Genomic DNA, 25,434 nt, shown 5'->3' on the forward strand with positions numbered 1-25,434 from the left:
TGTCTTGTGTTTTGAGGCCATGATATTTGAGAGTTGAGGAAAATAGAGAGTACTTCTAAGACTAAAAGGACTTCCATGGGGTTTGAACTTGGAAATACTAAAAAAATTTTTTCTAATTAGAAATTGTTTGCTGATGCTGATATAGAAAATAACAATCTTTCCCTTCTTTGAAGATTAAATGACACCCAATATAATAATGAAAGTATTACATGCAAACAAACAATTATATAAATACATTTTTTATTTTTTAATAGTTTTTAAAAATCCACTATGTGTCAGACACTGGATTATGGATTTTATATAAGTTATTAACAAATGAGATCTCCTTACACTTGAAATTCACATTCTGATAAGACCGACAAGCTATAAGTAAATGAATACAGAAATAAACAATGTATCCAATAGTCAAAAGTATACTGGAGAAACGTTAAATGGGAAAAGGAAGAAGAAATGCGAGTTTGAAATTTTGAATAGAATATTTGAGTAAAAACTTGAAGCACCTAATTGGAGGAGGATTTCTCTAGCCAGAAAAACAAATAGTTTAAGGTCTCTGTTTGTGAGCATGTCTGGCATTCTAGGTGACTAGAATGGGTAGGTTAGTAAGAACAGAGTAAAGCAGCAAGATATGAAATCAACATTGTGGGGGAAGGTGGCCCTAAATGTTCTTGCAAGTAATGACAGTTTTCCTTTTTACTGGAAGATAAATTATGAGCACTGGAAGATTTTGAGCAAAGCAGAAAAACTGACCTTAGGTCATGATAGCCTGCCCTGGTTATCAAGTGGTGAACAGATGCTACTTAGTTCATTTCAGATACGATAATATCTGTAATATCATCTAGCTATCATTTTGAAGTACTACTTTTCAAACTTTTACATTTGTAAATTAAATGGGTGAATTACTAGAATGCACAACCTTATTCAGTAAGTCTGAGATAGAGCCAAAGATTTTACCTGTCTAACAAGGTCTCAGTGGATGTATATAGTGCTGGCTACCGTACAAATCTTTGAGAATAAAAGGAGAGCTATGGATAGACGACTACACAGAAAAATCCTTTTTCAAGGGAGAAGTAAAATAACGTTTTCTAAAATAGCTGGAGCATATTTAATGATAGCGTTACTGTGATGTTCTGGGGATACGGTCAGTGGTAGTAGATTAGCCTAACATCTACAAGGACCCAAGTTCAAACCCCAGTACAATTCGTATGTGAACAACAGCAGGACGTTGACTTAGTTCCCTCAACAACTTTCAGACATGGCTATATAATGAAGCCCAAAAGACAAATGAGAAAATTGAGCTCAGAGTATGTGTACGCTTGATGTGGGATGACCTTTAAGGCTACAGGGTTAATGGTGACGAAGTTGAGATAGAACAGCCAGAAGAGTATGTTTCTAGAGCTGGTGTTCTTTCCACCCCATCTTCCTGTTTCATGACATGAAGAGACTCATTTATAATGTACTTGACTGAGAAAATAAAATGAGTTGAAGTGAAAGTTAATACCCATAATCATCTTTCCATAGGTGTACTGTCCAATATGATTTCAAATAGTAGTGTGGTCTTATTTAAGATTAAATTAATTCTATTTAAATAAAAATTTAAATTTTCCTTCTCAATAGCACCAGCCATGTTTCAAATATTTGGTTGGCTAATAGATGTGTACTGGAGAGAGGAGATAACACATTTAAATCACTGAAGAAAATTCTTTGGATAGCTCTGCTCTAGGGAAACAAGGTCTTTGAAAATATTACAACTATACTCTCAACCACAAAGTAGGCCCTAGATTATGAAAAGAAATTAGCGTCTGATTTCTCCTAAGAGCAAAAGAAACAAGGTGTGTTAGTCAAGTTTTCCCAAGCTCAAAAGAAAGCTGGTGTGTGTGTGTGTGTGTGTGTGTGTGTGTCTGTGTGTGTCTGTGTGTGTGTGTGTTTAACCCTTGTAAAACAGGGCTAGAGAGACATCTCAAAGGTTAAGAGCACTGGTTGTTCTTGCAAAGGAACTGAGTTGAATTGCTATCACCTTCAGCTACATAGTGGATCACAGTCATCTGTAATTTCAGTTCCAAGGGATCCAGTGCCTCCTCAGGTACCAAACACACACAGGGCACACAGACATACATGCAAGCAAAGCACTCATACACATAAAATAATAACATTTTCAAACATTTTGAAAACATTTTCTCCATTTTCTATTGGTTTTCTCTTATTGCTTAGTAATAAACCCTTTGAAAATGTTAACCACATTAAGCTAAAGAGAGTATGTGAGGGCAGAGAGGCTCCTAGTCTTCAGAAATAGAAAGCATGGAATTAGAGAATATAGAGATACAAACTAATGGAGATGAGGCTCATTGATCTAGCATTCGTCTTCTGTTGTTTTCTTTTACAAGTACTTATGTATTCAATTACACATAATGTTCTCCAAGTGAGAGAAGAGTACCAGTATGTCAGGATCATGAGCTATTCTTTTGAAACTTAAATATGCCCATGCATTACCATAGCCACTGGTAATTCACAACTCAACGTAGGTGGCAGGAGTTAAGAGTCTATGAATTCCTTAATTCTAAAAAAGAAAATGCTAGGGACTCTTTGATATATTCAAGTCTCTTAGCCTCTGGCCTATATTTGCTTTAATGAATGAGGTAAGTTAGGTCTTTACTGGATCAAAAACCAAGAGGATAAGAGTACAGATTCAGGAAAGGAAAGGAGATAGACGGAGAGGTAGAAGGTAGAAGGATGGAAAGTAAACATTAATGAATGAATGACAAAAGGAATAAAACAAAGGAGAGAACAAGAAAGTGAAAACCCAAAGAATGCAATTTCATTCCACTGAAAACAATCTGGAAGGTCAGTCCTGCTGCCTCTTCTGACATTTTGGGACTGCCACAAGCAAGCTCATGCAAACTGTCATCTCTTCCTAGAAGTGCTCTGTATCCCATCATACATGCTCCCACATGCACCACCATGGCTACCTCACAAATATCCTTGAGGTGCTTGATGTAATGACGTTCCGTGCTCATGATCTCATTGATGACATTGGCCCGCATCTGGTCCCGGTTCTGTAGTGGCCGGCCCAGACAAAGGCAATCTGAGTTGGGGTCCAGGTGCCCATTCTGCACGTCACTGGGCCCTTCCTCCACCCCATCCTCCTGGTTCACCCAGAGCTGTGGAAGTAGGCAAAGAAAAAAAAATAATAATGTGTTAACCTTTGAGAGATTTCCAGCTAAATAGAAACAAGGATAAATGAGTAACTTTATGTATTCACAAAGCCTTCAATCAGAAGCTTTTGAAAACAGTGCCAGGAATGACTCTAGGATGTCTTGCTGGCCCTAAGCATGCTTCTAGTACTCTCTAGGTCTCTAGAAAGCTGCCTGCAAACTGGAACCTATTAAGGATAACTGAATCATTTTGAAAAGGGTTCTTTTCCAAGAAGGCCTCACAAGAGAGAAAAGTAATAGTAAACAGAAATTAGTCCTGCTTGAACATATTTATGTATAGTCTTGGCTTCTAAAACACTGAAAAAGTATACATTTATAGATAGATAAAAATAGATATATCAGCACTGTCTGTTTTTTAAGGGGCAGATGAAGCCTTGAGTTAAGGTGTATGGAATATATGAAATCTTGAGTGACTGTATTACTGACAAGGACCAATGCCTTATCCCAGGTAAGAATCCACATAAGGCATGACAAAGTCCTCCTCTGGTCCAAGTACATGTACTGACAAATGATTGACTGGTGTGTGCAAAACTTTTATTTCCAAAACAGCATAGTGTCATAATATGGCATTTAAGTACTTACATTTGTGGTAACCATGGTTGAATACAGGAATAAGTATCTCAAAATCAGAGCTTTGATATTGATTTTCACCAAAGGATAGTGAAACAATAATCAAATTTGACTGTAAAACTACTTGGACCTGAAAAGACTCTACCTCCTCAAGAGTGGAGAAAGGCAAAGTTCAAAGTGAAGGTGAAGGAAATCTCCTTTGAGGAAGCAGAATGAAATGTTTAAATTGTGGATGACTTAGTTTGAATCAAAAGATGGCTCATTTCAGTCAAGTTCTAGGAGGAGGAGAAGTCTATGTAGAGAAGGAAGCAAAGATGGGTGAGTTTACCAGGAAGAGAGTAAAAATCTGTCATGCATAATTAGCCAAGAAACTTGGGAATTATATTTAAAACTTTGATCAGTTTAATCTTTACGTTACAACTTTTAACATTCCTAATTCAAGAAACTGAGATCAAGCAATTTAGATATATCAACACTATCTGTTTTTTAAGGGGCAGATGAAGCCTTGAGTTAATGTGTGAGGAACAGATGAAATCTTGAGTGACTGTATTATTGACAAGGACCAATGCCTTATCCCAGGTAAGAATCCACATAAGGCATGACAAAGCCTTCCTCTGGTCCAAGTACATGTACTGACAAATGATTGACTGGTGTGTGCAAAAACTAGCAAACGGAACTTTCTCCTCCAGGATGACTGCACGGCTCACCTACCGAGAGACCTACAGAGACTAGCTAACCCTTCCTCATTGTGCTTGCTGTATATAATAAACTTGATGAGGTTCTGAGTTGTTCCATAATAGGTGTCACTCCCTCAGAATAAGCATAACCCACCTGATCCCAGCATTTCTGTACATGTGTCTATCCTTTCTTCACTCCCTTGTTACCCCAGTCAGGTTTCCAGGACCATGCCATGCAGGACATAACACTATTTAGGCATAGTTTTACAACAGCTAAGTCTTTGAGGTAGAACTGCAGTAGTAGGTCTAAACTCTGTATTCTTTCTTACTTTCATTCCTAGTGGGTAGGAAGCATGATTATTACTCAGAATATCTAAAGATATCACCAGAATACATGGCAATTTCTTGTTGTATACCAAAAGAAGTAGAGACCACTATTTAAATGCATTTTGCATATATAAATAAATGACCAAAACTTATGTCCACCTAGAAACCTAGAACATATCATCTTCTGCAGATATGTTATCTCTAAGCAGAACATCAATGTGTGTCTTTTATTTTCTTTGAGACAGGGGTATCACAAAGTAGTCCTAGCTCAGTACATAGACCAGGCTGGCTTCAAACTCAAAAAGGCCTATGTATCTCTGCCTCCTAAGTTTTAGGATAAAAGAGCCATACTTGGCTCTTTCCTTCTTGTTTGTTTGTTTTTTTTTCAATATGTGTAACTGATCCCTTAATACCTACCCTTTAATTAATTAATAAGTACTTTCTTGAGAAAAGGACCTGGAAGTAACAGAAGCTCCACAAGAATGCCAACAGAGCCAACTAACCAGGGCCCAGAGGGGCCTGCTGAGACTGAAACACCAACCAAGGACCTTGCATGAGCTGTACCTAAGCCCTCTACAAAGATGTAACTGATGGGAAGCTCAGGACTCATGTAGGTTCCCTAGTAAGGGGAGCAGGAACTCTCTCTGACATGGACTTTCTTGCCAGCTTTTCAATTACTTCTCCCTGGAGGGACTTACCTTGCTAGGCCACAGGGGAAGAGGACTCACTCAGCCCTAATTAGATTTGATTAGCTAGGGTGGATAGGAAGGGGAGCTCCCTTTTTCTAAGGATTGGTGAGGAGGACCAGGATGTAGCATAAATAAAAAATAAACAAATAAACATCTTTAAAGTACGTTTTTCCTGTCTCCCTAGATGATAGACTGTGTCCTGTGACATGAAATTTTCCTGGCACACAAACAATCAGCATAGTGTAAAGAGTCAGGCACAGAAACTACTCCTAGTCCCTCAAGGGAAATTACTAATTAAATAAAATTAGCATCATTACTAATTAAATAAAAACCATCATAAGAAAGCTGTTAACAAATTGTTTTCCCATTCTAACATACATATAATTAGAAGTAATAATTGCCAATAAAACAATGAAAATTTTTGTTACATTACAAATGGAGGGGAGAGGGATGGAGAAAAGAGAAAATACCCCTGGAAATAAAATTTATTTGCATTCCTAACTGTATATCAACACACTAAATCAGGACTTATCCACTGAGTATTCCTGTACCCATGACACACCTATAACATCACCCACGTCTTTCCAATACATACTGTTTATTCTCAGCATCATGTCATTGTATCTTCTAATATGAGAATAGTAATTTCTGACCAAGAAGAATTTTTCTACTCTTTTCTGTCATTCTTCTTTTATTCCACAGCATTTGTTTCATTGAAAATTTATACAATATATTCTGATCATGGTTTCCCCTCCTATCTTCTCCTAGGTCCTAAACCAAATTTAAGTCTCTTCTAAAAGCTCTCTTACATTAGCTTTAAAATTATCCACCATGGCATGGGGTTGAATATGCAGTGTTTCTCAAAGGCTTGTGTGATAAATGCATAGTTCCCAGTTGGCAAACTATTTTGAGAAGTGGTAGAAATTTTAGGAAGTAATGCTTCACTGAAGAAATAGGTCACTGAAGCATGTTTTTAAAGGTCATAACTGTCCTCAATCCCTACCCCCCTCTCTCTGCTTCATAGTTATCATGGGATAAGTAAAGGACAGCCCACAAAAATGTAAGAATGTGTTTGCCAGCTATGTATCTCAAAAAACTAGAAATAGCTCTGCCATATGACCCAATTATGCCATTCCCGGGCATGTACCCAAAGGACTTTATATCTTACTATAGAGATCGTGGCACATCCATGTTCATTGTTATTCTATTCCCAATAACTGGGAAATGGAATAAAAATAGATGTATATGTGCTACCTATAAAAAGTAGAACATTACTCAGTTATGAGGAAAACTTAAAGTCATAAAATTTAATGGATAAAACTGGAAAAATTAATTACTGAGGTCACCCAGGTCCCAAAAGTGAAATGTGCATCTATCTGTCCTATGTGAGTACTAGCTTCAAATCTTGTGTACTATGGGTTTAGCTTAGGGTATATGTGGTAGTTAGGAAATTTGCAGTTTTCCATTGCATGAAGGAATGTATACTAAAGAGTATGATTTATGGGTGAGATAAAGGCAGAAAGACACAAGCAGGTAGTGGAGAAATGGGGAAGCTAGAGGACAAGGGAAGAGTTATTCAAAATGAATAACCTTTGTGGAAACCTATAATCTTGCAATCCAATTAGAAAGAATAATAAAAGCTGATTGTAGAACACATGTGATTTCAGTGTGGCAATACTGGGAATTAAAGTTTTAAATGGGGCTAGGGACAGAGTGGGAGAGAAATGAGAGACAAGTGAGAGTTACCCAAAACTAAGGATGTGTGAAGAAGCCTTAATGAAACCCCACTAGTATACGCTAACTAAAGCATAATTTAAAAAGAAATGAGTATAAACAGAAGTCTTCCACATGGGAGAATAATGCTGCTCCCAGAAGATGTAAGTTATTAAGTAAAAATCTCAGTGCCAAGTACAGGTTACCTCCCTATGAATTATTGGTTAGGGAGGCCCTACAGAGACCCAAAACAAGCCAGTCTATTTTCAAAGCTATCTGAAGAGACAGCAGAGTATTACACAGGAAATAATTTGTACTTGACACTGTAAAGACGGTTAAAAGTAATGGCTAGGGAATCCATAGGCTGTGGGGCAGAAGCTACTAGTGGTTTCCCTTATGGTCATGTTATAAAATTCCTTTATAATATTTGTGTTTCTATCCATAGGTTTGTGCTGTTCTCAATCGTGCTCACAGAAGCTTCTGATTGTAGTTAAGAGACTCAAACTCTTCCAAATGCTGAGAATAATGAGTGCTCATCCACAGATGGGACACCTGTAACACCACTACCACCACCACACCTCCAAGGCTCAAGAGACATCACAGAAGAGGAGCTGGAAAGAATGTAAGAGCTGGAGAATGGGAAGAATATGGCATACTATGTATAGGTATTACATGAAATCGAAGCAACTCTGTTTATACACACAAGTCCTCCACAAAAATCAACAAAATTAAAAATTATAGCACAGAGCAGGGAGAGATTTCCAGTGTACCACCAATGGCAATTGATAACTGCTAAGAAAAGGAAAGTCACTTATATTTGATGTGGGGACAGCCATTTGCAGGTTATCCATGCTTTCTTGGATGACTCCACACACATGCACAGGTGGACACCATTAATTTGACTTAATAAGTTATAAAAAAGACATTATTTTAGGAGAGATAGGAGTCATGAGGGGTGTGGTGGGAGCTGGAGAGAGTGAGGGAGATATGTGGGATGGATATGACCAAGATGCACAATAAATATATGAAAAAAATGTAAACGTCCTTTTATTTAAGATATCAAATTTGAATATAGAAAGTCCAGCCCCACTTTTTTTTTATGGAATCTACATTAAAAAAAAATCAATGCTGAAAATCAACATGACCAAATTTCTCATCTTCCAGAAAACAGGCAGGTTTTTTGATTGAAATTTATGAACAAAAAATTTAACACAACTGTGGGTGGTGATTTGGTAAAGCATTGTCTTTGGAACCTTAAATATTCACCTTAGAAATCTTTGTTATGAGATAGGACATTGTTATCCCTAGCCTGGGCTATAATTCTCCCCTTGTTAGTAGTATAAGAATTGTTTAGAAACCAGCGGTGAGAAAGATAGTTTTTTCAAGTGTGATAGATTTAAGAAAAGTAGGAAAACAATTACAAAAATACTTCCTTAAACACGTCACTGACTATACAGTACAAGTTTTTCTCAGATGTTACCTCAGAATTCTAGAAGCAGATGATGCCAGCCTAAGGGATAATAATAACCTAGTGAAACATGTTTTGTGCTATGCCATCTATTTGCATAGGTAGGGCCACTAGTATCACACTCACTCCTCCCTTGCAGAATGCTACAGATGTCACAGATCTGGATTGCTCATGTCAAGTGTTCTCTTGGAACACTCTCCTTGTATTTTTACCTTTTGGTGTTTTTTATAGAGGCTTTGGTATTCTCTAATGGCTACTTGTCATCTGATCTTTCCTCACCCCAACTTGAGCTGAATCACATCTTTTCCCACACTAGCCTCTGTATTTTACCTGCTGTCCCCTGTTTGACTAATGAGAGGAATTTATAGGTCTGCTATTATAGCACTGTTCCCTGATGCAATTAATCTGTTGTTAGACTCCTATCTACTGCACTTCTCTACAATTTAGTTGCTTACAAATGAAGGCTAAGTGCTAAGGTACTACTGCAGTGACATTATGCTTCTGTGTAGAAACCAACTAGCCAAAAATAGCACACTACCATCCAATTACAGATGCAGCAGGCTCATTAGTCACAATGCTATTACTATTAACTTGAAAGCCTGACATTATTATCATGTTCAGACCTCTGGATAGACTATGGCTTTGAACAAATGAGTGAATGAGATGGAACATAAGTTCTGCATGCCCAGTTAACCTTAGCAACATATATGTATGAGCAGCAAGAAGATGAACCAGATGGAATAATTTATCCATATGATGTATAAATGCTGAAAGCCTAGAAGACGGATGATAGGAGAGGCTTAGAAGATCTGATCTTGGACTCCAGACAGTCAAGTAGACAGACTGTTCTCAAGTGGAGGGTGTGAACAACTGAAAATAAACACATTATTTCTGACATTAGCTTTAAAAGTTTGCTATATCGGTACTGTTGTTGAATGCTTCCTGTACGATAAGACTGTCAGTACCTTAATTGCATAATTGTGTTGGTTCTCATAACAAAAGATTCAGCTCTGTGCTATTATATTATTAGTTTATGAAAATATTGTCACTGAAGCTCCAAAAGCAAAGCTACATGTTCACAGACAATTATTAATAAGTAAGAGGGTATAATGCAAGCAAGAAAAATGCTCTCCAGAGCCAGTGGTCTTGGCCACATACACACATCTTATCAGTAGAAGCTCCAGAAAGACAGAGTACAGTTTGGCCTAAAGAGAAACATCTCTTAAACCTTCCCTAAGCCATAAGAAATTATTTGAAGAGGCAGGGAGCTCACTGTCATTAGACTTGTAAGATTAGAGACAAGATAAAGCAAAGGAAATTATGAGGCTATTCAAACATCAGCACATGGGCCAAACTACATAAGTTTAAGATCTCCCCCAAGTGTTGAAATTTTCTGGCCCTGTTTTTCAATAACCGTTGCTCACAGACAAAGAAAGAATCAACAAATTCAAGCCTATTGCAGTATCCAATTGAACCAAATCCAACTAAATGAAGACTTGGGCCAGAACTTACTTTCTTAAACAAAGAATACAAGCAGTCGCAAATAATGATTCAGTATAGCATATAACATAACAATACTGGCAGCTTCTCTTAGACAATCCATGGGAATAAATGTGAGTTTTACTGGTAATATAGAGGATTTTATGTTACAGAAAGGAAAGTTATAATCAGACCATGATGGTGTGTAGCAATTGAAACACTGAAACAGGAGGATCGTAAGTTCAAGGTCAGCTTGTGTTATATAATTAAAATCACTCAAAAAAGAGAAGAACATTCGATTTCCACACATATTTAGATAGTCAAAAAAATCTGTAATGAGTTATGTACTGTCATATAAATAATGGTGAATAATCAAGCAAAACTGCTAAATGGAGACTGTTTCAACATTGTAATTCTAATTATCTATAGGATCTTTCCTGGGTCACATAATATCTTGAAGCCTTCATTCCCTCATTTTATATCTGTAACTGAGATGGAAAAATGAGTGATTACCATTTTCCATAATATATTAAAGATCAAGTAATACACAGTGACAAAGGAGAAAACAATGGAAGGGTAATGCTGGTACAAGGAAAGTGGCATGAATATGGGATATCTGGATCCCCTAAATGTCTTCAGCAGCTTTCAGACCAGGAACTCTAGGCTCTGAGTATTCCACATGGAGGCTTTGTATGTGATAGTTTATGGTGTCTGAGCTAGATACTGTCACCCCATTATAGTGTAATTCCATTTAAACTATTCACATAAATATATGTATGTATATGCATGTTTTAGGAAGCTTCTACAGCAGTAACTTTCCGTATGGCTTTTTTATGACTTATTAAAATATGATAGTTTTAATTATCCATCCCCATACTAGGTTCTCTATCCTTCTGTCTCATTCCATGCCATGCAGAATATTTCTTGCCCCATTTCCCATACTCCCTTTATTTTACCTACATCTTATATCCCCTCTATTGAAAGATTACTCTTTCAGGCCATTACTGGTTTCCTGTCATACATAGGTATTCCATTTAAATACATATATCTCAAGATTCAAAGCTAATATTTTCATATGAGAGAGATAACATTCAGAATTTGCCTTTCTGAGACTGGGCTCACTCAGAACGTTTCCAATTCAATTCATTTAGCTGTAAATTTCATAATTTCATTTTTCATCACAGCTGAAAAACATTCCATTGGTAAATATAATAAGACATCTAGGCTATTTCCATTTCCTGGTTATTGTGAATAGAGCAGCAATAAACAAGGATATTCAGATGACTTTGTGGTAAAATATAAAATCCTTTGGGTTATGCCCAACAGTGGTATAGGAGATCTATTTGCAGTGCTTTGATGAACATCCACATTGATTTTCAAAGTGGTTGTACTAGTTTGTACTCCCACTATCAGTGAATAAGGTTTTTCTTTCCATATATTTATGCAGACATCTGTTGTTATTTTGTTCTTTTTGTTGAACTTAGCCATTCTCATTAGGCTAAACTACTCAAAGTAGTTTTAATTGCAATTCCTTGATACCTAAAGTTGCTGAACATTAAACAAAAAATATTTGAGACATTTGTATTTCTCTTTTTGAGAACTATCTGTTTAATTTCATGCCCCAATTTTTAATTGAGTTGTTTTCTTGGTATTTAGGGTTTGGTTTGGTTTGGTTAGTTGTTTGGGGGCGGGGGCAGTATTTAGTTTTTTTGTACATTCTAGATACTAACCCTCTGTCAAATATGGAAAGAACAGCCCGAAGTGACTCCATTTTATCCCAGCTTATGTTTCACCCAACTCCTTCTCAGGCCCTGCTAACCACATGTTCTGATTAGCAGAACATTCTAATTCTCTCCATATGACATTTTGGGTTTTGGGCCATCCATGCTTTATAATAGAACAAATTATTTAATCAACTGAAGTTTTCCTACTCAATATATACCAGTAGTTTTGGCTAAAATCAAATGGTCTCTGCCTTAGAACAAGAGAGGTAAGACCTTAAAAAGAGTTGCTTACAGTAAAAGTAAATTAGTAAATCACCAAAACACCTCAAATTTGAATATATTAACATCTGCTGAGTGGCCACTGAGGTATATCACACTATGTTATACTGAAGAAAGTGTAACATAGTTCTAGACATATATCTGCCATTAAGTATTTTATCGTTCTGCTTGATTACAAAGGTTTTTTTTATTTTTTTTTATATGGGAGTCAAACCGTTGCTAAATCATCAAATTTAATTGAATTACAAAAGAGAATAAGCATCACAATTTTACTTTCCGCAAATAAAACCACAGCTGCTGAAGATTGGGAAGATAATTTGGGAGAGAAATTAGACTGATAAAATGAATGAGGATAGGGGGACAAATATATCTTACAAAATTAGAAGTGTGTGAGTGAAAAGTCAAGGGATAAAGTCTAAATATGATGGATAAAGCAGCACGGTTGAGTATACATGATACCAACCAATGACAGATGTTATTAAGAGTGGGTGAAAGAAACGGATCATGGGGGAACGATTTAAGATTTTGAACTGAAAGTTCAAAGATCATGTACCAATTTCTGGTATATAAAAGTTATAATATACTTATAGATTTGAAGACCATCAAAAGAAGGTATTAAACCAGAATGCAGGGACATGAAAAGCGGGGCTCTTATCTATAATGCCTATCAGTAAGGGCATTGAAGCAGAAGGATGGTATGTTTGAAAATGGCCTGAGATGCGTAGTGAGACTTTGCTGTTACCTACCCTTGACAACATGGACTTATGTCAAAAAGCCTAACAGTGCACCCTGGAGGCATTCCCAATTCAAGAAGTAATCTTATTCTCCCTGAGAGCTCATCACAAACCCAAGTAACCCAGGCTTCCTGTGACTCTCTAAACTATCAGGCTGAGGAGACCTGTCCATCATGTAACCTGTCTGATAAGCAACCTGCCTCCAAGGCCCTTCTCTGTCTTAGCCCAGTGGGTTTTCTCTCCAGAAGCTTCTGAACTCAAGAGGATGTAGACTTGCAGCTAACCCAGAGCCTCAGAAAGGTCAGCCCAGCCTATTGTGCCCACACACAGTGCACCCAGTGACCACAGACCTGTCCTAATGTGTACCTACAAGGCCATTATTACACAAAACTTGAAACTATTTTTTACTACTCATTTTTGTTCTTAATCATGTATACCTGTGCATGAGTATGTACATGTGAGTTCAGGTGCTTAAAGAAGACAGAAGCATCAGATCTCCACAAAAGTGGAGTTACAGGAAGTTGGAAGTTACCTGAAGGGGATGCTGGGAATCAAACTCAGGTCCTCAAAAATGCTGTAACCTTAACACACTGAGCCATCTCTGCATCTACATAATTTGCTCCCATCTTTCTTTTTGAGAAAGGTCTCTCACTAAACCTGAATTGAATCTAGTTCAGTGGCTGAGCTAGATTTGCTGGCCAGTGAATTTCCAAGACCTGCCTATCTCCTTGTACACTATCACTGGCCAAGCTTGATAACCTGGGATTTCAAGCACATGACAATATGTCCTGGTTTTTATATGGAGTCTAGGGATCCAAACTTTGGTCCTCATGCTTGTAAAGAAGGCACTTTACTGTGTCGTCTTCCTAGCCTCCAGAAAAGTGAGATACCAAAGAAATCTAGAACTAAAAACAAAATCACAACAAATGAAATATAGATTTTATGGGGAGTGAATTGGGTACCTCACATGCATGTGTACAGAGGATAGAGAACAAACTGCCAGAGTCAAGTTGTTTATATCCTTTCATCATGTGGGTTCAAGCAATCAAACTCAGGTCATGAGGCACAGCAGTAAGCACCTTTATCAGCTGAATCATCTTGCTGGCTAACTGTTTATTTTCTGAACAAACCTATTCCTTGTGACACAGACCTCGCAACCCATTAATAACAATGTGTTATGTATCCTATATAAAAACTGCTCTAACATATGCTCTCTGCGTGCTATGGCCCAGTGTCAGAACAAAGGCTCCTTTTCTGTACAGCATCAAAAGAAAACAGACTGAATGACTTGAAATTGGTGCCTAGCAGGAAAAAAAAAAAAAAAAAAAAAAAAAAAAAACAACCACAGGCTACTTAGAAACACAGTCATGTATCAGCACATTTTTCACAGCATCCAGGGAAACAAGCCCAGGGAAGCAGGTAACAATTTCTACAGCCAGATATGGGGACTGATATTCAGTATGATCTGATTCACTTAAACCTGACCAATGAATGAGAAGATACACTGACTATTGTGTTGCTTTTATAAAGCCAAATTCTCATTACAAGAGAAGTGAAACTGAGAATATATGAAAGAATAAAATTCTAAATAATGAGGAAGACAGATTTGATTGGAAAGAAGACATAAAGCTAATAATCTCTCATAGGAGCCAGTGACACGTAGTTTCTATTTTCATGTAACTAGAATATCATAACTTGGAAAGCATTTACCCAAGATACATTATACCCAATTTACAAGAAGGAAATCAGAGCTTTGAAGACACATAGGAGGATGATTGACTTGTTCATATAATGACAGAACTGAGGCGAAGAACTTTAATTTCTCAGATTCTACACCTTGCTTTGTAACATATACAAGAGTCTAGCTTGAACAGAAACCCTGATTATTCATACTAAGACCTGAATGTTTGCAAAGAAATAAGGCATCCAGGCAGGAAATGGGGATTTTCTGCTGTTTCAGACATCAGTTTACCTTGATCATCTACAAAAGTATCCACCTGAAATGTGGTTTGGAGGAAGACTTTTCTTTTACACTATACTTATTTTTTAAATATGCAATTCAACATAGGGATCTGTTTTTAAGATAGTATTGAATCTCAGCTTTTAGTGAATCCCAATAAATTAGGTAACTACTCTGCAATATAGAGTTATAGCATCCCAGGAAATGGCCCATTCACCAGCCTACTTCAAAAGTGCTGATTTACTATTTCTGTGTACTGCTTAAACATAGACTAGACTCTAGAGAGTGTTGCAGAGTAAAACAAGAAAACAGAGGCCCATTATCATATATCACATGAGTAGTATTTCCTAACCCAGGCAGTGTTGGCTTTCACAATACCATTCAACATCAACTAAAACCAATATAAAAGAATGGACATAGTAACTCTATATTTTGAGATCTCCTGGGGGGGGGGGGGAACCTTTGCAACCTTCACCACGGAATTTCTTGACTATAACATAAATGTAAATGTAAACATAAGCATAAATATTCATGAGAATTTAAAGGACTACCTTGGAGCAAATATCAATCAAACATTTCTCTATCATTTTTTTTACAGAAAAAAATGTTTTTATTCACTTTACGTCCTTGTTGTAGCCCCATCCCTCCTCCTCTCCCAGTCTTACCCTCTCTCTTCCTCCTCCTCTCCCTGTCTCTTTTCCTCAGAAAAGGGGAGCTCCCTTTCCAATCCACCCTAGCTCATCAATTTGCATCACGACTGAGCTTGTTCTCTTCCCCTGTGGCTTGGCAAGATGGTCCTACCAGGGGAAAATGATCAAAGAGCTGGCAAGAGAATCCATGTCGGTTGCAATCCCCACTTCCCTTACTAGAGGTCCCAATAAAAATGACTCTGAGATTTCATCCCACACTGGTCAGAATGGTCAAACTCTCAAGGGACAGCACATACTAGCAAGGGTGTGGAGAACACTCCTCCATGGCTGGTGGGAGTGTAAACTTGTACAACTACTTTGGAAATCAATCTGGTGCTTTCTCAGAAAACTAGGAATAGTGTTACCTCAAGACCCAGCTATACCTCTCCTGGTCATATACTCAAAAGACACTCCACTATAAAAGAATGACACTTGCTCAACTATGTTCATAGCAACTTTATTCATAGTAGCCAGAGACTGGAAACAACCTAGATGTCCCTCAGTTGAAGAATGGATAAAGAAACGGTGGCATATTTACACAATAGAATACTACTCAGCTATTAAAAACGAAACAAAACAAAACCAGAAATCTTCATCATTTCTTTAACTGGCAAGAGCACTGTAGCTGACACCTACATCTCCATGGTACTCCCCAATAGTGATGCTAAAACCAATTGATCTTGTTCTTAAAACAACAAAAGAGATCATAAAGGTAAAAAAAAAAAGTTCAAGCTGAATACATTATGACACAGACATTGGATACTACTTTAAATATTCAAGAAACACTGTATTGTAGAAAATATTTGACTTTTCGAATATGAAAAGTTATGATTTATGCTCTGTCATCAACATTCCAGGTCTATAACTACAATATTCACTCGAAAATAATATTTGTAGTTATTGAGAAAGTAGTAATTAGGCACATGTATGGCTTGTATGATTTGAGATATCTTCTATGTATACAATAAATACCATATTTCCAAAAGCCTTAATAAAATATCATTAATTTTATAGTGATATATGCTATTCTATAATATTTTGAATATACTAGAACATATAATAAGAAACTTAATTTCACTTATAACTTTTTTTTTTTTTTTACTTTTTCATGTGACTACTAGAAAATGTAAATATCTGATGTGAGGATATCTGGTATGTGACCCCAAAGGAGTCACAACCCACAGGCTGAGAACCACTGATCTCAGTGTTCTTTTAAAGAAAAAAAAATGTAATTTCCAGATCTTATCTTTAAAGAGTCTTATTAAGCTGCTTAAATTTTAGTGGAGCGCTTTTAAAATTTGTTTTCTTTTATTTAGCATACAAAGTAACAGCTATCATTATACTATTTTCATACATACTATATTCTTATTTTTTTCCTCATCCAAGCCTCTCTCCTACCCTTCTGACTCTTCCTGCTCATTTTCTTCCTTGGCATAGCATATGCCCTTCTCCTCTCACGTTGTATGTATTCTATTACCTTCTTTTTCTTCTCCTAGGACCATTAAGAGGTCTTCTTGCCCGCTCATGGTCCCATTTCTAGTTTCATGCACTACGCACATACCCCTGTATCTGAGTATGGCTTAATTTTAATTAACATAATTCTTTCCAGTTCTTCCTGTAAACTTCATTGTTGTTTACAGTTCAGTAAATTCCCATTCTATACATGCTTTCCTTCTGTTTTCTTTGTAGAGTCATCTGTTTATTGACATCAAGGCTGGTTCTTTTTCTTTCTTTCTTTCTTTTTTTTTTTTTTTTTTTTTTTTTGCTTTTGTGAAAAGAGTAGCACAATAATAATGTGGATGTGCGCATACCTTTGCGGTAGAGTTAAGAGTGCTTTAGGTATTATGATGGCTAATTTCCATTGTCAATTTATCAGGATTTACATTCTCAATGGAAACATCCCTTTGGGGTTGTATATGAGGCTATCTTCAGAGAAGTTTATATGAGGAGAGAATACCTACCCTGAATGTAAGTAGCACTATCCCATAGGCTAGGATTCCGGACTGAATAAAAAAGAGAACGTTAACTTAGCATTAGCATTAATCTTTCTCTGCTTCCTGGTGTGGACAACTGGAGTCTCATGTTTCTGTCACCCTGCTGCTATAGTTAGCTTCAGTTTTCAATTTAAACAGACATAGCATCACCAGGAAAGAGTGAACCTCAACTTAAGACTTTCCCAGATCAGATTGGCCTTTTGCTTTGTCTGTAAGGTACTGTATTAACTGATAATTGATATGTTGGGGAGAACCAGCTCACTGTGGGTGGTGCCATCACTAGGTAGTTGGACCTGAGCTGTGTAAGAAGGCAAGATGAGCATTCCATGGCAAGCAAGGCTGTAGGCAGCATCCCTTCATGGTCTCTGCTTCAGCTACTGCTTCCAGAGTCCTGCTCTGGTTCTCCTCAATGAAAGCCTAAAACTTATATGACGAAAATACCTTTCCCGATGTATTTTACTCATAGTGTTTATCACAGCCACAGAAGGCAAATGAAACATATGCCTTCCTTGTCATGATGGATTATATTCCCTTAAACTGTAAGCCAGAAATGAACCAACTCTCCATTAAGTTACTTCTCATCAGGTATTTGATCACGGCCATGAAAACTAACACAGCTATGTACACAGGATTAGATAGTATCTCTTTGTTTCGTTTTCAAGAAAGATTAATACTCATTTCCATAGTGACTACACAAGTTTGCATTCCCAATTAGCATAGACTTCCTCTTCCTCATATTCTTACCAGCATTTTTAGTATTTTTTGTGCACACACATGCATCTACATCTCTCCCTCCCTTTCTCCCCCTCTCTCCCTCCCTCCCTCTCTCTCTCTCTCTGTGTGTGTGGGGGGGTGGAATTCCAATCATTCTGACTGGTGTGAAATGTTATTTTAAAGTAGTTTTACTAATGACTTCCATTTGAGAATATTGAACATTTGGAAAAATATTTATTGACCATTTATTTGCATGTCTCTTTTGGAAAATAGACCATGGGATGACCCTATCATTCATTTCACTAAGTTGTTCTGACCTACTCAATATTTCTTCTCATCCCATGGTCTATTTTTCTGCAAACATAACACATTAATATTTGAGTGCAGTTTAATCATCCTTTTCTAAAAGAAAGGCTGGTCATCACAGGAGCCACAAGCTCTATTTGCATAGGAATTTATACTAGCTTTTATGTCTTGTAGTTATTGATGGGTTCAATCTGAATCCCCTAGGGACTGATTCATCAACCAGTAAAGCTATATTGGAACATAGGTAACACTTCAAGGCATTAATTAAATAAGCCACATAAACAGAGAACAAATGATTAGATATTTCATTAGAAAACACTCAGCAGAGAGGCAGACAAGAGGCAATTTTATCTATTACCCTGCTTCAGTCAACATCTAAAGCCTGTCAATCAATTAAGTGTACTTTATAAGTTGATTACCCCTACAAGAATGTGTTTCTCTTTCAATTAAAATAGCCAGCCTCAATATGTGGACCTTGGTAGAGCAAGTAAGGTGGTAAAAAAATGATCACAAGAATACTTAATGATAAAAACATAAGTAGCCATTTCCAAGTACTTTATAATTGTCAAACACTGGGTTAAATCTTTTATTAACATGTTAGCTCATTAAATCCCTATAGAAAGTCTGCTGTGGTCCCTATGTTTCAGTTGAAAAACTTTCCAAGAAGATAAAAATAAATAAATATTGGTAGGAACTAATAAAGCTGCAATCTAAGTTGCTAACTCCAATACTTTGCTCCTTCCTTCAAACTACATGCTATATGGATAACCTTTCAATCTTTTGATCTCCAAAAGTCCACACCTCTCTAATCTTTTGTTTGTGGTCCATAATATTCAAGTCTTATTTTACAGAAGAAACCAACAATGAAGATGATGATATAGCTTAGTTGGTAGAGCATTTGTCTGGCATGTATGAGGTCCTGAGTTCCCAAGTACTGAAAAAAAATGTTTTTCATCATATACATGTATGAAATTCTCAAGGAATTTCTTTTTAAAAAATTATATATATTATAAAGGATATTCTATTCTACTTCTTCTGAGTAATGAAATGGGGAGGAAAACAAGGATGGAGATCAGATGTGGGGAGAACAGGGGTGGAAAGTGAGAGATCTGAGAACAGGAAGGGAAAATGCGGAGGGAAATCTCTTTGTCAAACTAGAGGCCTACAACAGAGTAGACTCCTGGGAGGATATGGATGTGACTCTTGCTGAGACTCCTAACAGGGGGATGGTTTGGACATAAAAACTGAAGAGACCACCTCCTAGCTAGGCAGGATAAGTGGAAGGAGGGGAACAACAACCCATTGACAAAACCTTTGATCCAAAATTTACCCTGTCTACAAGAAGTGCAGGGATAAAGGGGGAACAAAGATTGAGGGAAATGTCTAAGCAATAATTTGCCCAACCTGAGACCGACCCCACAGTAGAGAGCCAGCCCCTGACACTATTAATGATGTAATGCTATGCTTGCAGACAGGAGCCTCACTTGACTGTTGTCTGGGAGGCTCCAGCCAGCAGCTGATGGAGACAGATCCTGGGACTTGCAGTCAAGCATGGGGCAGAGCTCTGGGAATTCTGTGAAAGTGTTGGAGGAAAGATGGAAGGACCTGGAGGGAACAGGAACCTCACAAGAAGACCAGCAGAGACAACTAACCCAGTCCCTTGGGGGCTTACAGAGACTGAGACATCAACTAAGGAGTATGCATGGTCTGGATGTAGCCCCCCTCACACACATATGTGGCCAATAGGCAACTTAGTCTTCACATGGGGTACCTGTTGAGTGGCAGGGAGGGAGCTGTTTCTAACATAGACTCTACTCTCTGATTTTGGATCACTTCACCATGGATTGCCTTGCCTGGCCTCAGGGGATAAGGTTATGTTCATTCTTGATATGACTTGATGTGTTGGGAGGGTTGATATGGAGGGGGCCTCCTCTTTTCTAGGGGGAAATGGAGAGGGGAAAGAAGAATGAAGGGAAAAGGGACTGGGAGGAGAGAAGGGAAGGGGTACCCTTCAGAAGTAAAGTAAATAAGCTGAATTTTTTTTTTTTAAAAAAAGGATATTCTAGAAGGAGCAAGAATATCAAAAAGTGATAGGCTATAGTAAGGGTGCCCATAACAGACCCTCATGAGCCTTTGCTACTTCTCTTGCCATAAAAATTGTCACTGTCTTTTATTCACAGTGATATCTCCTGGCCAAAAACCAACAACAAAAACAAAAAACAAAACAGATTGCCAGGACCATTTTGCAGATGGGAAAAACTAGCCATTCCAATAATCAAAGAACAAATTCAAGCTGACAACCTCAAGGAAAGCTAAGAGCTGGGACACATGGTCAGTATAATCCCCTGTAGCATCCTACTAAAAGGGGGATTTAGTGACCTAGTAGAAACAGAGGCCTCAGAGGAACACCATTATTAAAGGCCACCTTCCAAAGCCTCCCAAACCTTAACAGGCTTCCTGTTTCTACACACAGCATGGCTTAGATTCCTGACATTGGACTTTATTATAAGAAGTGAAACCTGTGATTAATAAGCTCTTGCCCCTAGAAAACAAGGAATACACATTCTGACATTAATAACTAAATATTGCGACAGTACATAATTATTCAAACTTCTTTCAAGGAGAGAAACAAAGAAAAAAGCAAGAAGTATAGTTGCTGTAAGGAGAAAAAGAAGAAAATAAAGTAAAAATGAAGAATGGAAGAGATAAGAAAGATCTAGAAGAAAGGATCAAAATAGGAGATATAGAAAATAAAGAAAGTAGATGGTGGAAAGAGGGAAAGGAAAGCAAAAAAAAAAATCACAGACATAAGTTAAAGAAAAAGATTTCAAAACCATCCAAGTCAAAAAAAAAGAAAAGATCAGACAGAGGAAGTAACTTATGAAAAGGTGAGCAGCAGAGACTGCAAATAAAAAACAAGAGATAAAAGAAAGGTCTAGAGGATAGAAAAATAGAGCTTTAAAGAAAGGGATAGGAGTGAAGCAAAATAGGGGAGTGAAGAGACAGGAAGGAAGAAAGAGAAAAAGAAGTGAAAAGACAAAAGAAACCCCATCAAGAGAGGAATGAGCAGAACAAGAGTGCATGTAGGGAAAGCCAGGGTTAGGCAGCCAAAGAGAGAAGAGCAGAGTGAAGGTTGACACTCACCCTCACAAAGCTGGCAGGAAACCATCCCTCCTCATCGTCGATCTGGCCCCACCACCAATCCTTGTTGGAAGCATCCAAGACTTTGATGACGTCGCCAGCCTTAAATGCCAACTCCCGGTTGGCCATGGTGACGTGATCCCATACTGCCTCAGCACTAACGATGGAATCTCCAGTGATCAGCTTAGGAGACAAAATGAGAATGTGTTCAGTCCATACATCTGACTAGTCTACTTAAGCACTCCCTCACCCAAAATGCTCTACTAGTTAATGGAAAAGCTTACATGTTTCAGTGGTGAAAGGTGGCAATAAAGGGAAATGACAGCAACATTCAAGCCATATTGGACTACAAGACAAACAAATACTTTCAGTTCTCTATAAGCCAGTGCATGGAATAATTCAGACTACGAAAAAAATCATACTTTTGTTTATTTTCATGAACTCCTCTTCCCAAAAATGAAAACAAACAGCCAAGCCTCTATTCTCTTTCCTTAGTGATTTCAAGTAGTCCTGGATCTTTAGAGTAAAAATACAGTAGAAAGGCTACTATGACTAAAACGAAATGCAGGCAATTGAGAGTTGGTAGTTTATTATTTAGCTCTTTTCACCCACCATATTCCATGTGGTCAGAGAGTATGACATGTTTCAAGAACAGTCCTACAGCCCTCACCCAGGCTTGATTCCATTTAAATAGATAGTGGATATGACTGTTTGATAAACTCAATTCTGGAATAGATGCACTTAGAACTTTGTCCAACTGTCCTGTGGCATAGATAGGGAAACTGTGTTGGCATCATATGATAAATAGATTTTAAAAACTGATAATAAAAAAATTAAGCCAGAAACTGAAGATCACTTAGTAAGGTGTACAGAGTCCTTAATCCTAACTGGGGTCACTAAATTTCACAGAAATTTGGAATAGGCTCTACAAACAAACAGCAAACATCTATTCCATTACCACATGTACATGAACAAAAACACATATAGCCATGACACTTATTTAAGCACATCGGTAAGAATGGAGTGAGAGGCAGACTGCCTCTCTCTAGCTACTGACCACTGTGTTATAGATTCATTGTGGGGTTTTCTTTTTCCCTGAACTCTTCCACCTTGTAACTATTGGTCTTCCCAGCATTTGTAGAGGTGCATTTTGGAATTGGAGAACATATGGCCTCTCTGGTAAAGAGACCCAAACACTTTTTCACTGTACTGAATTACTGAACATGTCATTTATAAATAAGTTTTTTTCCTGAGCCAATTTGAAGAATAAATGTCTGCCTAAGGAAATCATGGTTCCATAAGACCAAGATGAAACATTTCAAAGATAACAGAAACTGTCATCTATGGAATATGAACCCTCAACAGACCTGTCATAGAATGAATTATCCAAAGAGTTAATAATACAGTCCACTCAGGAGATGAATATGCAGAACATCACACACATATGAACACATTCATATGAATATACACTAATGTTTTGTCTTGGCTAAGGTATACTATCCCTTAGACTCTGCCTAAGACATACTTCTTAGCTCAGGATTCTAACCTCTATATTCTCTTCAGAAAGTAAGGCACTGGAAAAATCTAAGTACAGAAAGAAGTCTCCAGCAAGACCTTTGCTAATGCATTTCAAATACCTTGTGTTTGTCTATTCACAAGTTTTTCTCATATACCATATCACACAATCTGTACTAAATGATCTGTGTTTCATTATTGTCCATATTTTAAACAAGAGAAAGTTGAGGTTCAGTGAAGTAAACTTGCTTTTCAGCCAGTAACGATGGATAAATTACAGAAATAGGTCTTTAGACCTCAGAGCAATCAAACCATACTCATACAGGCTCATTTATATTGAACCTACAGAACTCTATTATAAAAGCAGATGGTTTTAAAGAACCCCAAGACAGGAGATTTTAATCTCCTCTCTGAGGAGGTTCCTATTTATATGTATATTTTGCTTTCTTCTGAAGAAAAATAACCAGTTTCTGCTGGTTCTTGTTTCAGTGGAGAAAAAATTGCTAGTGGTTGGATGTTATGATTTGAATGTGGTAGCCCCACACAGGCTCATGTGTTTGAAAACTTTATTTCAGTTGGTGGTGCTGTTTTAAGGAGTTTTTGGAACATTTGGGACATTGAACCTAGTTGGAAGATGTAGGTCACTGGAGGCAGACCTTGGAAATTAAACCCACTTCTAATGACAGCCCATGCTCTCCACTTCCTGATCTGTTAAGATATGAACAAAATGCTCTATGCCACTGCTGTTGCAGAAAGAGCCATTGCACCCTCTATGCATTCCTTGTCAAGAGAAACTATACCCTTTAAAAACATGAACCAAAATAAAGTTCTCCCTTAGTTTGTTTCTGTCAAGTATTCAGTCAATTTGATATGAAAATAGTCTGAATAAAAGAAATATTTATAGATAAGTTTCTCCTCTCCCACCAAAGATGGGTCCCAACTGAGTGTTACTAAATTACACAATAATCCCAGACAGACCAAGCCTAGAGAGAACATGGGGGTTATAGTTTGAACTATATCCTCCGCTTTGGATCAAGTGTAAAGTGTTTGTTAGCTTTGAATAACAACCCTCTGTTCAGGACACCATCTATGAAAACAAAATTCAAATGCAGATATACCCATTCTCTAGAGAATCTACTTTTAACTTACAAGCTATGCTACGTGGTTCTACACTCCTACTTGCTGCATGAGTTATAAAACACTGAGCCAAGACCGAGCAGTTGTATGTGCAGAGGTGTGATGAATATAATGAATCCAGAGGGGCTTGAAGTTATATGTAGCTCTTACGCTCATTTACCATAAATACCTGTCAGAGTAAAAGAATGTTCTTCTCCCATCTTCTGGATATTTTAATAAAAGTAAATTAAATTTGGGCTGAAACTGGTTATATGTATTTCTTTTCTGCAAACAATTAAATTTTATTTTGCTATAAGGTTTTCATACATAACTGTACTTCATACATTCATTTTTTCATCCAGCATTCATTCAATGGCCTACTATGTGCACAGATCTGCTCACTATGATTATCACCACTTAAAGATCAAAGGGCCCCTCAAATAACGTAAAAACCTACCTTTTATTCTGAGCTTTGCTATGTTAGAAAATAGTAGTGGTGGCATGGGGTGAAAAATGGAAAAGTCAGAAGAACAAACCAAGATGGAACTGTCAGTACATAATAGGGATACCGGGGAAGGTGTACAATTTTACAAAAGTCAGAAGTGAGGTACTCCAACTGTGTAATACTGGACTTCAGTTTCTTTAGCTATGAAACAGAATAATATGTGCTTCACAGGCAAGACTACAGAGAGGGTGAATTATCATGATGGAAATACAATGTCTAGAATGCCTTGGATTTAATAGACTAGAATAAGACTTCATGGGTAGGAATTATTATACATATATTTTGGGCTCTAGATAGGTTTTAGGGAGCCTCGAGGTATAGCTTAAAGGATGAGGTAGTAACATATGCTGAAGGAAATAGAAAGGTATTTGAAGCTGAAGAATGAAGTTAAATAAACTGGAAATTAATATATATTTCCAATTTATAGATAGATAGATAGATAGATAGATACATAGATACATAGATAGATAGAGACTTGAATTTAGTTTGAAGGAAATGAGGTCAAAAAGTTGATTTTCAGGATAAGTGTGAGTATAAGGAAAAGAGTTGATGGCACATACGCTTTTAAATGTGTTAAATATGGAGGATAGTTATTGAATACATAAAGACATTGGAGTTTCAAGTG

At 37.3% G+C, this 25,434-nt stretch overlaps 1 protein-coding gene across 5 annotated transcripts in view; it reads right to left on the reverse strand.

The window, feature by feature from the left end:
- Arhgef9 (Cdc42 guanine nucleotide exchange factor 9) overlaps window positions 1-25,434 on the reverse strand; it is a 156,039-nt gene that overhangs the window by 69,813 nt on the left and 60,792 nt on the right. For all 5 annotated transcript variants that reach the window (XM_060375143.1, XM_021661660.2, XM_021661659.2 and 2 more), the window contains exons 2-3: window positions 21,677-21,856; window positions 2,964-3,155 (exon numbers count right to left, since the gene is read on the reverse strand). In XM_060375143.1, the coding sequence (XP_060231126.1) occupies window positions 2,964-3,155; window positions 21,677-21,856 (372 nt within the window). The remainder of the gene's footprint in view (window positions 1-2,963; window positions 3,156-21,676; window positions 21,857-25,434) is intronic.

This window comes from Meriones unguiculatus, chromosome X (assembly GCF_030254825.1).
Source record: "Meriones unguiculatus strain TT.TT164.6M chromosome X, Bangor_MerUng_6.1, whole genome shotgun sequence".
NCBI classification, from domain to species: Eukaryota; Metazoa; Chordata; class Mammalia; order Rodentia; family Muridae; genus Meriones; species Meriones unguiculatus.